This window comes from Mustela putorius, unplaced genomic scaffold (assembly GCF_011764305.1).
Source record: "Mustela putorius furo isolate JIRA1106 unplaced genomic scaffold, ASM1176430v1.1 tig00003942_pilon_pilon_pilon, whole genome shotgun sequence".
Lineage (NCBI taxonomy): Eukaryota > Metazoa > Chordata > Mammalia > Carnivora > Mustelidae > Mustela > Mustela putorius.
This window is the reverse complement of record NW_025422087.1, coordinates 7,063,617-7,079,069: the sequence shown is the minus strand read 5'-3', so window position 1 is coordinate 7,079,069 and position 15,453 is coordinate 7,063,617. Positions and strand designations below refer to the sequence as shown.

Sequence of the window (15,453 nt, the reverse complement as noted above, 5' to 3'; positions counted from 1 at the left end):
GCACCGATGCCCCCCTATACCTTTATGGCCACACATTTCCTTAAGGAAAGGGGAATCCTAACCACCAAAGAAATGAAGACATCACTAAAAGTAGTGTAAGTAGTTCTGAATATATAGATATCATATCCACAGTGGAATACAAGAAACCTTAAAAGGAAAGCACCAAATACCACTAATTATTTAAAATACAAAGTAACACAAAAGACACAAGTTACTAGGTATCAAATTGGTGAAGTTTCCCAGGTGGTAAAGGTCAGTGTGGGTGAGGATATAAGATGGGTGTTCTTACACACCAGTGGAAATGCAACTTGGATAATTTGGCATTTGGCCTCAAGAGTACTAAAAACAGTGTATAGATTTTGAAATAGTAATTTTACTTCTAAGAACTTTCCCAAACCTATAGACGCTAAGATTTATATACGAGATTTCACCAGGGTATTATTTATAATGGTAAGAAACCCTCAAAGCTAAACAAGAAAGCACTGTAAGCAATACAATTGTTGAGCACTATGGAAATGGATACAAAATTATGGTAAATTGTATGATGAAATACACAACAAGGAGAATGACATTTTAAAAGATTTCATTTATTTGTGTGTGAGAGAGAAAATGAGAATGAGCAGGGGAAAAGAGTAGAGGGAGAGGGAGAAGCAGACTCCTGACCAGGGAGCCCAATGTAGGACTCGATTCCAGGACCCTGGCATTACGACCTGAGCCAAAGGCAGACTTTTAACCAACTGAACCACCCAGGCGCCCAAGAATGACATTTTTAAGATAGTAAAGGCTATCAGATAATATTAAGTGAAAGAGGAAAGATATACAATTTCTGTATAGAAGATGATGCCAAAATTGATGTGAATGGGTAGGTGTTACAGAGAAATATCAATGGACAGAGATCTAACAAAATGCTAACAGTGTTTCTCTCTAGATAACAATGATTTGGATGTTTTTTCTTATCTCCACCTCCTGTTCTTTTCCCCACTTTCCCGTATCTACCAAGCTTTCTTTTATGGACATATACTATTTTCATTTTCAACACTGTTTTCAAAAAAGAAAGCAAAATAATGAGAACATTTGTATGACAGACATCATAATAAAAAGTTACTGTTCAAAAAAAAAAACTATAGAAATTATTCAAATAAATGCTGGACTTCCACATCAAAAGTGGTCAGAAGAAATAACTAGCAGGGATGCCTGGGTGGCTCAGTGGGTTAAAGCTTCTGCCTTCAGCTCAGGTCATGATCCCAGGGTCCTGGGATTGAGCCTCACATCAGGCTCTCTGCTCAGCCTACTTCTTCCTCTCTCTCTCTGCCTGCTGCTCTGCCTACTTGTGATCTCTCTCTGTCAAATAAATAAATAAAATCTTAAAAAAAAAAAAAAAAGAAAGAACTGAGCAGTTAACACATGAGGAAATGAACAATTAGGCAAATCTGTTTTGTGGGAAAATGAACATTATTCCTAGAGGAAATACATAAACAGAATAATTTAAAAATACCAATAAAAATATAAAACTGAAAAAAAGGGATAATAAAATGTAGTGAGGATATGGGAAAACACGTTTATACACTGTTGGCAGTATTGCAAATAGGGGGAATCTCTGTGAAGAGAATTTCCCAAATGTGTAGAACTAAATAATGTATTCTGGTTTCCATGCTCTTTACCTGGATAGTTAGTTAGTTTGGGAAATGCCAGCAGAAATCACCTGGATGCTACCCAATAAGGAGTCTACATAAAAGGACCAATTGTAATAGAACAAGATTATGAGTATAAATAACAGGGGAGATGTTTAAGCAAATTGGGTTACATTAATCTGTTAGAATCCCACAGTTGATGAATGTGACACTACGCGAACACAAAGTTAATGTTGCATGAACAGAGGAGGTTCATGGGCAATACTGACCACAGCTACCTAAGATTACATATATGTGCATCACCAACACCTGAAAAAAACACATGAGTACTTGAAATGGGAGTTAATATATACTATGCATGGTGGGAAGTTAAGTTTATGATAAAATTTTCAGTGACCGTTTATAACAAAGTCTCAATAGAACAAATTAGGTAACCCATTCTTACTTATTTTCATTGTGGCAAGATGTATATAACATAAATTTACCACTCTGACCACAGTTAAGTGTACAATTCAGTGGCATGAAGGGCTTTCACACTGACTTTCACCACTACTTATTTCCAGAATTTGTTCATTAGCCTGAAAGAAAACTCTGTTAACTGTAAAATACTATGTCTCCATTACCCGCTGTCCCCAGGCCCTGGTGACCACCCGTCTGCCTTCTACCTCTGCGGATTTGCCTGCTCTATAGAAGCACCTCGCCAAAGCGGGATCCTGCTCTGCTTGTCCTTTTGTGTCTGGCTTCATTCACTTAGCATCATGTTCTTAAGGTCCACCCATGTTGTGGCACGTGTTAATGCTTTATATCTTTTTAAGTCTGAATAATATGCGTGTGTGTGTCTGTGCCACATCCCATTTGGATTTTTGAAACTTTAAGTCTAGCGATGCAAGCAAGTTCTACCTCCTTGCTAACTTGCACTTCACTTTAAGACAGGCATCGTCTGCCTTCGTAATCAGGGCATTTGCGTGGGTTATCCTAGTATCTCTTGTGAGCCGAGGGATGGGTGTGCTTTCTGAGTAATTCTTGCAGCGACACATGTGACCAAGGTGACTATCCAAACCAGAAGGGTGGCATATAAGAGCGGCTCCTTAAAATGCCAGGGATGGGGTATGGAAAGAACCCTTGGCTGTTGACAGTTTGAACGCAGCTCACATATTGCTGACCCAGATTGCAAATCAAAAGCCTGCAGATCAACTATCCGTGTTGATGGATGGGGCAAGGACCTTCTTTCAGGTACAAGGGTTTAGTCTTGTGGAGACTTTCAGAGTATGAATGAGTCTCCAATCTATCTGCACCCTGTACTGGTGACATAAGAAAGAAAAGTGGAATGCACTGATTTCAGCACTTCTGAAAAGGCCCTAGCAAGAGGTGAGCATGCATGTCCCTCGAGCAAAAGCAATGGCAAATACACTAAACCAAGGTGGCTGTTAGTGGCCATCTCTGTCACATTTCGCAACCTCGTGCGTTAAGCTACTCCGTGACCAGAGGTGCTACCAGAACACATTTCATCACTTGTCTGATATGCTGTGTATTTCCAGAACCAATGGGCACAGGGGCTTGGAGCTAATGTGCTAGAAACACACTTGTAGGGTGATGAAAATCCCATTCCAGTATAAAACACAAACTTCAAGTTAAAAAGCATATTTCAAAACAGATGGTTTGCTAATTAGTTCAGCGCAAACAACCATTAAACATATCAAGTCACACAGTAACTCCTTAAATAAGATTTGAATACCTGGAGAAATTAGGATAAAATTTCCTAATTTCTGGAAGGTTCTGGCAGGTATTAGTGTAGTAAAAAGTAGGAATTAAAGCTTTTGAGGCAGGTATACCCCAGTTCAAAGGCTGGTTCTGCCACCTTAAACATATGGCAGGTTATTTAACCTGGTTGAGACTCAGATTTTTTTGTATGATAGTATGTTGTGAGGATTTAAAATGATTCCATACAGCCTCTATGATAATATATAATAGGCAGTCAATAAATGAAGAGATTATGACTCATTCCATATAAGTATTTTACCCGTGAAAACTATAGGAGGCTTATCCTTCATTGAAGAGCTTACCTCTGCCAGGTAGGTCACCATATTCAAGGTAATGTCAGCATATGCTTCATGGAGGTATCGGCAGACCACGTTGACCCATGTGGCACAGTCCCTCGTGTAGCTGTGTGTTTTATAAAGGGTCATGACATGTGCAAGATTGGAAAGTTTGGGGTTCTTCTCTTCCAAACACACCTTTTAAGAGATGAAAATCAATTAGGGATAGAATAGCCTGACAAACAGAAAGAGGTGTTGGAAATTTTGCCGTAAGATACATTTGCAGTTTTGCTCTGGGATCTGGAAAACACGTCAATTTGACAAAATGCAGAAGTGCCTGTCTTAGTAATTAGCCAATATGATTTTCACAGATTCTTTCCATCTGTCTTCTCAATAATGAAACCACAAGACGATGTGCATCAGCTACTCAGAGGTGTCAATTACTAGCTGTATCAGTTATGATTTTCAGGTTTTTTGAAACCCATTTCCCCTTTGGAGCAATTTCTGCTTAGTATTGGACCTTTGTGAAGGTCTATATGGATCCACCTGAGTGAGCCAGAAATCATACCTGAGCAATCCTTTCGGCTATATCCTTGCAGAACTGATTGGGATTTTCAAAATGCTGGATCAGCTGGGGCAGGAGACACAACACATTCAGTGGAAACCCTGGATCAGAGAAGATATGGGGGGGCGGATAGGTGAATATGGTGCATTTTAACTATTAACAGTGGCAAGGGATACTGCAGATTTTATCCTGAGGTGATGCAAAGCAGACTTTTGAACCAATTTTACTGTGATCTAACACGAAATCCAGGGAAAAAATGTACAACCACAATGACACAAGTTTCAGAGGAGAAACTCAAAGTAATTCTAAACTATGGTTACTGTTCTACCATGGGCTGTGAATCAGGATGACGGGCAGAGATTTCCAAAAGCAGATTAAAATGAACTCAAGCACTAGTTTGAAACTTTTTAATCAAAAACTGTATTTTAAGAATAGCTTATAGGAGAGGACATAGGCCAACAAATTTAGGTCTCCCTCCTGTAACATAATCTTTAAAATAAATGATAAGTAATGGCTTAGTACCACTGTATTAAGCTCTACCTTCATGAAAAGAAGTCTGGGCCACATGCCATGGTATTAAAAATATGGCTGGTGATTTGGCTTAATTTAAAATGATAGGGAGCCAAGTGAATTTTCAAGAGGGGGAAAAAAGCTAAGAAAACAAAAAAGATTTAGGAGTTAAGAAAAAAGAGAAAGGTTTATCTGTACAGGAACAATGAAATAAACTGACAGTATCTGCAATTTGATCTGGAAAGCACAAAGAAATGACCAATATATTACTTCTGCCCATTTTAAGCTATTGCCTTAAACATGTCTTCTGCAATTTAAATAATTTTAAGATTTACTTTAGGTATAATTTTGAAAGAAATGACAAACTATTCCCAAAGGACCATTTCCAAACAGAATTGTTGAAAGTACTAAGTCCATTACCTTATTACGTGCAACATAAACACAACCACCACCAGAACTGTAAGAGAAGGAATGATGTTGGCCTTACCGATGGCTTGGGATGAATCCACCATGGATACTTTGGATACTGGTGTGAGCAAACTGAAAAGCTGCAGGGTCAGGTCGGTGGTGGTGAGGGAGGTGAATCCTTTCAGCAGCAGCTGCTGCAACCCTGAGAAGTCTGACCACTTGAGCTGTGCCTGGAGTTTTTCAAGTTTTTCTCGGTTCTCAGCTTTATCCAGCGGCATGTGAGCCAGCAGTCTGTTCAACAGCCTCAAGGCCATAAGGTATTCAAACTCAAAATCAGATTCCATCAAGGCCACTGTGACCCAAAAGATGGTGGCCAGCAAGTTGGTTGGATGGTTTATGTGCGACGGGTCTGAGAGGCTGTCTTTCAAGGAGGATGAGCTTCTGGTTTTTGAGGAGAGGCCTTGTTGGGTACAAGCCTGAATTCTGTCCAGTGTGGCACTCCTGGGTGGGTCTGAGGATCGGTCGACAACACCAAATTTCTTGGGCACAGAAAAGCTTCTTTGATGCCGGCTCCGTTCTGCGGTTGCTGTGTTGCCACTGGCCGCCCCGGGGTTCACATTTAGCTGTCCTGTGCTCTTTCTGCTTGCTGTTAGTTTAGTGCTAGAGCTTAAATCTGGTGATGAAGAGCTGGGTATAAAAATTTAAAAAGTTCAAAAGAAAGCCAACATGCTTTAGGAAAGAGCCAATCCCTTTAAAATCCACTGACAAACAATAAGGTAGGGAACTTGTTCTTTGGAAATACTGTCTATACTTTTTTTTTTCCATACCCTTTAGCTTACAGGAATAAATATCCTACTCCTAGACTTAAAGCTATGGAAAACAAAACAAAGAGAACCCTTACCAACAAAACAACAACAAAACCTAAGAGCAGTTGGTAGTGAAGGTTACTGATCTTTCATTTATTTTTATTTTTTCAGGTATTTTGGCTTTGGGAAGGAGTAACTTATAAATAGAGTATACCTGATAGGCACACAGTTTAATATTCTATTAACTGACAGATAAGAACAGAAATGGAAAGGATATTATCTAGAAAGAAAAGAGTTTGTAACGGCATCAAAGGGACTTTTTTATGCTTATAAAATATCTATGAGAAATGATCTCTAAGCCTATTTCAGGCTGAAAAGATAAAACTCTTTATCAGTATTCTTGCTAAATTCTTATTGACTGAGATAAATCTGTAAGTCTATATAGAAAATGTGTATGATGTTAGGAAACATACTAAAATCACCTATCCATAAAAAATGCTCAACTTAAAAGTGAAACAAAGCCCAGCGTGATTTATGATAACATTACTGAGTCCATTTCAAGCAAAATGAGCTCTATTATACAAACAGAATACGGAATTGTGAATGATTTGAAATGGGTAATTAAACATTGGCAGGAGCAAAAGGAACAAAAATAAAAAAGAAAGATCCTAGGATAGGAATTTATTCAAGTAAAATCAACATTAATTCCAGCTGTTTTTATACTGATGGTTCAGATGAGTTTTGTATATATTCATTAAAAAAATAACATTTAGTCTTGGTTTCTGTTTATGATGTAATAAATAGGATAATTATTAAATAAAATTTGAAAAAATACTCAAAGACATAACAGAAAATGAAAATGCATTAATATTTGTATTGTTTTAAAATAACATTTCACCTCTATCTTCCTGCTATTTAAAAATACTTATATAATGTGTACAGATTGGGTCCCATAGCTTTCTCCTTAATTTTTAAACTAAAGAAAAAGTCATATATCAAACAGTGATATATTCCATGGACTTTGTGTGAAGTCCAGCCATCTCTCAAATATTCAGTCCACCATATTTGATTTCAAGAGTCATGGAGCTGCTTCTTACCGAGATAATACTGTTAAGAGATCACTGTTCTTCAAGCAGTCAGACAAGTTATCCACAGCAGCTTCCAATGTAAGGAGTGCTTCCATTACGTAACCCTGCCAGACATGCAAAGATAACATTTTGTACTGCTTAAAATTCCTGTTCACTTCCTGAAGATAAATTTACTTAACGCAAACTCTATTCAGTCTAATGTTAATATCATCGAGGGCTAGACAGCTGTTGTTAACTGTAACTTACTAAATCTAAAAACAAATTTAAGGGCCACTTAGGAAATTCAGATGGCTTAGCAGTTAGTAGATAGTCACAAAGATTTATTTCTCTAGATGTGAGGTCCTGAACAGCTCAATCGCATTTGAAATCCAACAGGGAGAGGGCAAGGCTAAAGGTAGCAGTCACGGCCCCTTATTGAGGGGGATAGTGGGCATTTGAAATACAGAGTGGCAATGTCTCAGAGATCAAGAGCTGTGGTGTGAGAAGGGTTGTGCCTCAGTGGCATTTTGAAGAATACATCCACTGGCCAGAATGAGAAAAAGAAGCCAGAGTTCACAGGTGTGCGGGCCTCCTGGGACGTAGTAACTTTTCTGATGGAAAAGAAGGGGAAAAAGGGCTTGGCTGAAGCTACAATGCTTATAATGCCCTTGGCTTTCAACCCATTCCCTAGTCCTTGGGCTCTGCCTACAGGGTCTTGTGGTATCTACTCTCTCTGTTACTTCTTCAGCTTTTCTCAGTGTACTGAAGGCTAGCTATACAGAGAGGGGTAGTGCTTTGCATACATACAATGGAGATTCCTTCCTTGGGTAGGGAGACTACACAGCTGTATCTCCAGTTGACGGCAAAAAGACAAAAACAAGACAAAAAATTTCCCGATTTCCTGTCAAATAAAACCAGCAACAAAAACAACAACCAGGAAGGAGCCCTGAAGGGATCTGCAGTGGTTGGCTCAATAAAACAATACCACTGGATTTCTAGAACGATGCTCCTTGAAATGCTTTTGTAAGTATAAAAGTTAACCTCTCAAAAATTTAAAAAAAATTTTTTTCAGTGTTCCAAGATTCATTGTTTATGTACCACACCCAGTGCTCCATGCAGTACATGCCCTCCTTAATACCCACCATCATGCTCACTCAACCCCCATGCCCCTCCCCTCCAAACCCTCAGTTTGTTTCTCAGAGTCCACAGTCTCTCAAGCTTTGTCTCCCTCTCCAATTTCCCCCAATTCACTTTTCCTTCCCCTCAATTTTTTTTTTTTTAAATAAATGGTATATGCCCAAATGGTTGGAGCATTTGGCGAGAGAAAGAAGGCTCAAAAAAAGCTGCTAAGACCTCCTCTTTGATAGGAGAGGAGAACGCGTTCAGTGGTCTTTCCTTCCATACCTGAATCTCATCTCCATGTTCTCCGATCACCTCCACCAATCTGGAGAGAAGGTCAGACAAGGCGTGTGCTGACAGAGGTTGCTTGAGCGCCCGGAATATCTGGAAGGACCGACCAGCATAGTGCCTTGAGGAGCTTGCGAGGGCGGTCTGCAATGAGACTTCACTCAAGTGTTGCTCCAAATGGAAACCTAGGCACCAAGGAGCCAGAGGTCGGTCAATGGATACTCTGCAAACCCTGGGGCATCATTTATCTATAGGTGTAAATCAGGCTACTTCACAGAGCAACCTCCTGGTGGTACTTGTTTAAGAATTAACCATTTAAAAAAAAAAAAAAAACCATCAAATTTGGATAGATCTTAAAGAAGCCTAGTGCAGTAGAAAGAGTTAGAAGATGTGAAGCAAGATGGTTCTGGTTTTGAATGAAGTGTTTTGGGACTCTGGGAAAGAAATGCATTCTCTATAAGCCTGTTTTCTTATGTTTAGCTGAGGAATAACAGTCATGCACTATTTCCTAGAGTTGTTGTAGAAATTCAACAATTCAAAAAATGCTTAGCACAGTGCCCGACACACAATACTGACTCACAAATGTATTCTTGTTCATTGCCCTATTTTTCTACGGTGTTCTTCTGAACTACTTTTTGCATAGCATACTTTCACTCCTGTTTTCATAAAAGAATTTGTTGGGAACAAGTTTTCAGAGTGCTTGTGTATGTAGAGGAAAGCTGCTAGTGGATCTAGTCAACTCTAAACATAACCAAAGCCTATACCAAAGTCAACACTCTTCACAACAGTCTACAAATATGCAGATACTGAAATGTAGATGTTGCCAAGAAGGCAGATGTCATTTAAACTCTTGCCTGAATATTGGTTCTTCCAATAGCATGAAGGTCATCATAATCATCAGAAAACCCCTTGAACAGATGGAAATAAAAATGTAAGGTAAAGTGCATGACTGACTTCTGGGCCACTATCTGTACTCTGCTGTGTCCCTCTGCGGGAGGAAAACTGACTACAAAGTCAGAGGACATAATGAAAACAGTGATTTTGGTTGTTTCTGAGATCTAGAGGGCTCTGTGGTACATTTGATTGTCACATAAAAGTGAATCAGGAAGGATAATTTAATGTCATTGTTCTTAGCTGCTGCCGGGCTGTTTGACCCTAGGGACCTGTAGACTATATAAGAAAATGTTTCTGCAGAACAAAGGGTCCTGGAAAATGGACTTAGGCATGAATACTTAGATAGTAAATATAGGATTAAACCCACACAGACAGTTCCCAATTTAAGAATGGACCATGCTTCAAAACAGAATTTGTTACCTTTATTTTGTTTTATTTTTATACTTAATTTTATTATGTGTGGGGTTAGGTCCTCTGTAGATGAACTAAAACATATTTACATCACAATGGACCTGAAGGCTAGAACATCATTAGTAGGATTGCAGAACTCCAGGGCAACTATGACAATGCCCCTAAAGAAAGGCTATTTAATGTGTCACACACAGCAACCCTACATTTCCCAGCCTTTCCTGGAGCGAGGTGTGACTTTGTGGCCTGAGTTCTGACCAGTGGAATGTGGGAAGAAACACTGGATGCTACATTCGAGCCTGGTGTGGTGTAAATTCCTCCTATGTAATCTTCTACTCATGTTCTTCCTGCACCTGCTGGCTGGACAAGGAGGGCTGAGGAGAGGCCTCTGGGTAATGGGGGTGACAGAGCCACAGGATGAAGGGTCTTTGAAGTGCCATGTGGAAGGCCACTGACAAACATCTATACTGACCTGTTATGTGATCCAGAAGTAGCCTTCTATTACGTTAAGCCTCTGAACTTTGGGGGTTGTGTGTTACAGTAGCTAGGCTACCTGACTAATATAAGCGTTTCCAGGAACACAGATAGAAAGCAGGGCTGTACAGGGAAACCGTATTAAGTGTATCTGGAGTAAGATGTGGAAAGACTCAGCCTCTAAGCACCCTCTGAGGAAATAGTGAAGGGATTCATGTGTTTTCTCATTTTTATTATCTTCATACAATCTAAGACAAATTAATGGCTCACACACAAACAATAAATTTCTTCCTTTGGTTTATGTTCAATTATTAAGTGACTTTTAAGTAGTGGAAATACACAGACAAGAGTTCTTAATATTTCAAAAATATTCCAAAGGAGACACTCAAAACAAGAAATGTCAATCCTATTCCTGAAATGAGTTTCTCTTGTTAGTTTATCAGTATTTTTTTTTTCTTCTGGAAGCCCCCTGTGATAATGAGAAGAGATGTAGCTAATCTGGAATATTCTGAAATATGAGATGTGCTAATTCTCAGAGCAGCTGGGAAAGCCAGTGAGACACCTTTCATTTGGCCAGACTCGTGTGGGAGAAGGTAGGGACACTTACTGCATCATTCCGGGGAACCAAATTTAACTTTCCCACGCAAACCAGCCCTGGCTAAGTTGAATCTGAATGGTGTGCAGCTAAGGGCTTAAACGTCATGATGTTCCTAGAGTCTAAATAAGAATCGCGCTGTATTCAGAATATTGAATGATCATTAGCGCGGGAATTAGTAGCAAATGCTTTCAAAGTTAACATTTTATCACAAGATTCTTTTTCTAACCAGTTTTCAAGTCAACCAGTTTCTCACAGTTGAGTCTGAATACAGTCAAGAAGATTTGCTACTTTATTACTTTGTTTCTTTGTAAAATTTAAAAATTTGAGTATACTTGACATACAATGTCACACTAGTTTCAGGCATACAGCAGAGTGGTTCAACTCCTCTTTATGTTATGCTGTGCTCACCATAAGTGTAGCTACCACCTGTCACCATACAACAGTATCACAATATCATCGCTGAGATTCCCTACGCTGTGTCTTTTATCCCTGTGACTTACTCCTTCCATGGCTGGAGGCCTGTACCTCCCACTTCCCTTTACCCATTCTGCCCAGATCCCTACTCCCTTTGTTCCAGCAACAATCAGTTTGTTCTCTTTACTTATAGCTCTGATTCTGCTTTTATTTGTTTATTCGTCTGTTTTGTTTTTTAGATTTCACATATGAGTAAAATCGGATTTTTTTTCTCAGTCCGACTTCATTTAACACAATACCCTCTGGGTACATCCATTTTGTCATAAATAGAAAAACAAACAAATGAACAAACAAAACCCCTCATCTTTTTTATGGCTGCATAATATTTCATTTTAATATATTCTATCACATATTCCATTATATATAATATGTTTATTATGTATATGTGTAATATGTGTATTATATGTAATGTAATATATATGGAATGAATATATGTCTACATCTATGGTTATATACACACACCACATCTTCCTTATCCATTCATCTATGGATGGACACTTGGGTTATTTCCATATATCGGCTATTGCAAATAATATTACAATAAACACAGGCGGTCATGTGTCTTTTCAAACTAGTGTTTTCATTTTCTTTGGATAAATGCCCAGTAGCACGATTATTGAATCATTTGATATTTCTACTTTTAATGTTTTGAGGAAATTCCATATTGTCTTCCATAGTGGCTGCACCAATTTATATTCTCACCAATAGGTAAAGAGGGTTCCTTTTTCCTCACAGCCTTGCCAACACTTGTTATTTCTTGTCTTTTTGACTCTAGCCATTCTGATAGGTATAAAGTGATACCTCATCGTTGTTTTGATTTGCATTTCCCTGATGATTAGTAATGTTGAGCAACTTTTCATATGTGTGTTGTGTCATGATCTCTTCTTCAAATAAAATTAATATGGGGCATAGCTTAATTCTAGTGAGGTAAACAAAGCAAGAACAGTGACCTTTGGGAATTATTTGATAAAGCATAATGCAAAAATACATGACATTAACAATCATTCAGTTAGACACATCCAAAATAAGGCTCAAATCTCCCTAATGAATATTCTTCTGCTATCAATGCCGATTGCAGAACTATACACACACACACACAAACACATATATAGTTCTGAATTATATACGTATAACCTACTATATATATTATATTCTGCATATGTATACATACACATATATGCTATATCCAGAACTCACTCACTCTCTCTATCTATATATACATATATACAGTCACAATGGGAAGAATATGCTCCATTACAGAAAATGTTAGAAATGGCATCTGGGGAAATAGGAGAAAATACCTACCTGATTTGGAGTCTTTAAAAACAGATACAACATGACGTAGAAAATTAGTGAGCTGTTCAGCACTCTTTGAATTTTGATTTTTGGGTGTGATGTCTTCATGGCACCAAAGTGGACCAAATGCCCTTAAACAGAACATACAATATGTTAAAAATATAACCATTTAAATATAATTATTTTGCATTTTTAAAGCCATGTATGCAGTTGTAACTTCAAGGGCATAATACGATTTTCAAATTTTACTCATTAATGTAGGGTTAATTTTAGTCTTGTAAAGCTTAAGAGCATCCTAAAACTGATTTAATTTATGGAGGTATATTTTTTCTTATGTTTTACTCACAAAATGAAAACCTCACAAAATTTACTCACGAAATCAAAACCTCTCAATTCACCAGAACAGTGTTTACACATAATAGGCACTATATGTTTGTCAAATAAAGTGATATAAAATGTTGATTAAAATACAGGTTTAGACACAGACTCCATTTGTATACTCTAGATCTGCAGAGATTATGTTTTTATCAGGATCATATCATTAGGCTGCCAAATACTGTAGAAACAAATTAAAGATACAGCCTCTGATATCTACTTGGTTTTCAACGGGAAGAACAGATAAAGCCAGATGTGAGAATTTCAGAGAACACCCTTTCCAACACATGGTACTGACAGTGTTGAGCGGTGAGCATACTTTTATTCTCCACAAATCATTCAGGTCTCTGAGATACCCTGGTTGTATGCACCATCAACTCCCTTCCGAAGCTTCCTTTATTAAATCCTATATTGAACTGAAAGCTGCAAGGAATACTCTGAAATTAACTAAGGGAAGAAAATGCTTTTCTCATTTTTTTGCATTAATTGATGTATTTGTGGAAGAAAGAAAAATCAAGGGTATCAGATAACAAAGAATATAGACTAGACTTCTAGGATTTAATGCACTGAGAATGAGAGCAGCCCCTCCCCCCATACAGTCACAGGTGAGTCTAGTTTTCTTAATGCCAAGCTGGACCCTGGGGTGCTAGAAATTCTGAACACTTATAAGCTAAATTGTTCAGTAGGAGAACCAGAAGACCTAAAAAACAGAATTGCTTGCATCTCTTCTTGATTTTTGATCATCAGTTTGCTTCCTTTCCTATCATGCTTCCTATTGTGTCAGACTTCCATTTATAAATGACTCTGGATTAGATGAACAGACAATGGTCCCCTCTGCAGCTGCTCCTGGGTTGACCATGGCTAATACATTTGGTGTCCAGAGCAATGTGCTTTGCCAAGTCTCAGAACTCCCGGATCCTGGCAGCTCTAACAGATGATTAAAGTCATCCTCACCATGGGGTGCTACCATGTCCTGCCTCCATCTGCTGCATTGTCTTTGTACGTGGAACCCCCCCCCCCCATCAACTGTGCCATCACTGGGACCTTAGACAACTGTTGCCAGGATCTACCTGGTGCACAGACTTCTGCAGATGCAATTTAGAGGAGAAAAGAAGGCTTTGCTACAGCCACGGGCTCGGTTTTCCATCTGAGTGGTTTTAGATGGATGACATTTCCCTCAAAAGACCAACCTAAAGCCAGGGCCCTGTCTCCTGACCCCTCACTACCTGGTTGTCAGAAACTCAATGAGCTTGTTTGCCTTCTCATCCGCTTCAGCAGTTGTGTCTGTATCCTCCACCTCCTGGGTCATCTGTGGGAGGTTCCCACTGCTGCCCCCCAAACTGATGCTGGAGGACGTGGAACTGGAGCTCAGCCCCGAGTCCGGCACCGGGGATGACTGGTCCTCTCTCAGGAAATCAAAGCCACCTGGTGGGACAAGAAGGTCAAGGCAGAATGTGCTAGGCAGGTGCTTCATGTGGTTAGGAGGTGAGCAATCAGAAGTGCGTAGTTATGTAAATGCTGTGGTCACCATGAAATGAAACTGATATTCTTTCCTGGCTTCTGGAATAGTTGCATTGTTGTGTAAACCAGGGTATCTTTTGTAATAGGAGTGTGATCTGCTGTTTTCTACTCTGGTGTGTGTATCGGTCCTTTCCACAGAAGAAGTGGGGTGTATGTGTGTGTGTCTGTGTGTGCATTCATGCACATATGTGCACATGTCTGTTTGCACATGTGTCTGTGTGCACACGCACACATATAAGCACAGACCCAGAAATAGTTCCACTACACATCTGGACCCAACTGTGCTGTTCATAAATCATTCCTGGGTTTTAGACTTCTTAAATTGGTGAAATGATACCATTTTTGAGGATATCAGCACCTAGTAGTTGATATTTATACATATAACATCTAAGTCATACATTTTGAGAAAATGAACTTACAACTGTGAGTATTATGTGCATATTAATATGTTTTAATAAAATAGATCTCATGGCAGTCAAAGAAATATGGTAGAAACAAATACTATGTTTTTTTCCCCACCTCAGATTTGGTTATCATTCTGCATCTCTGGGTGTGTTGTTGGTCTGGGAAAAGGTATATACAAAATCATCCCTTTTCTCCTACTTAATAATCATAGAAGTCCATAGTAACTGACAGCTACTCTGAAATAGGAGTGAGAAGCCGTAGGCCTGAATATCACCTCTGCCATTTGTTGTGCAATCTCAGAGAGTTTACATGACTTCTCTGTGCCTTAGTTTCCTATTATAAAAGAGCAAGGAATCAGAGTTGAAATGAGGTGTTCATGAGGTATTAGTAAATGTTTAGGAAGAGGAGACATTTTCCAAACCCTTTGTACACCTATTCCACGTGTGCTATAGATTCAATTATCTTACAATACTATCTGTTGTTTGTCTTAACTATGGCATATTGTGTTTTGCACCATTAGTGCCCACTTTATGCTACATCAGCGGTATTAATGAATACAGAACAGATGCACTCAGGGC

At 38.8% G+C, this 15,453-nt stretch overlaps 1 protein-coding gene across 10 annotated transcripts in view; it reads right to left on the bottom strand.

Moving 5' to 3' along the window:
• The window catches only part of FRY (FRY microtubule binding protein), a 433,556-nt gene that overhangs the window by 51,307 nt on the left and 366,796 nt on the right, over positions 1-15,453 (bottom strand). For all 10 annotated transcript variants that reach the window (XM_045069583.1, XM_045069582.1, XM_045069576.1 and 7 more), the window contains 7 exons: positions 14,176-14,374; positions 12,584-12,705; positions 8,428-8,615; positions 7,054-7,148; positions 5,230-5,837; positions 4,236-4,333; positions 3,695-3,865 (listed from right to left, as the gene is read on the bottom strand). In XM_045069583.1, the coding sequence (XP_044925518.1) occupies positions 3,695-3,865; positions 4,236-4,333; positions 5,230-5,837; positions 7,054-7,148; positions 8,428-8,615; positions 12,584-12,705; positions 14,176-14,374 (1,481 nt within the window). The remainder of the gene's footprint in view (positions 1-3,694; positions 3,866-4,235; positions 4,334-5,229; positions 5,838-7,053; positions 7,149-8,427; positions 8,616-12,583; positions 12,706-14,175; positions 14,375-15,453) is intronic.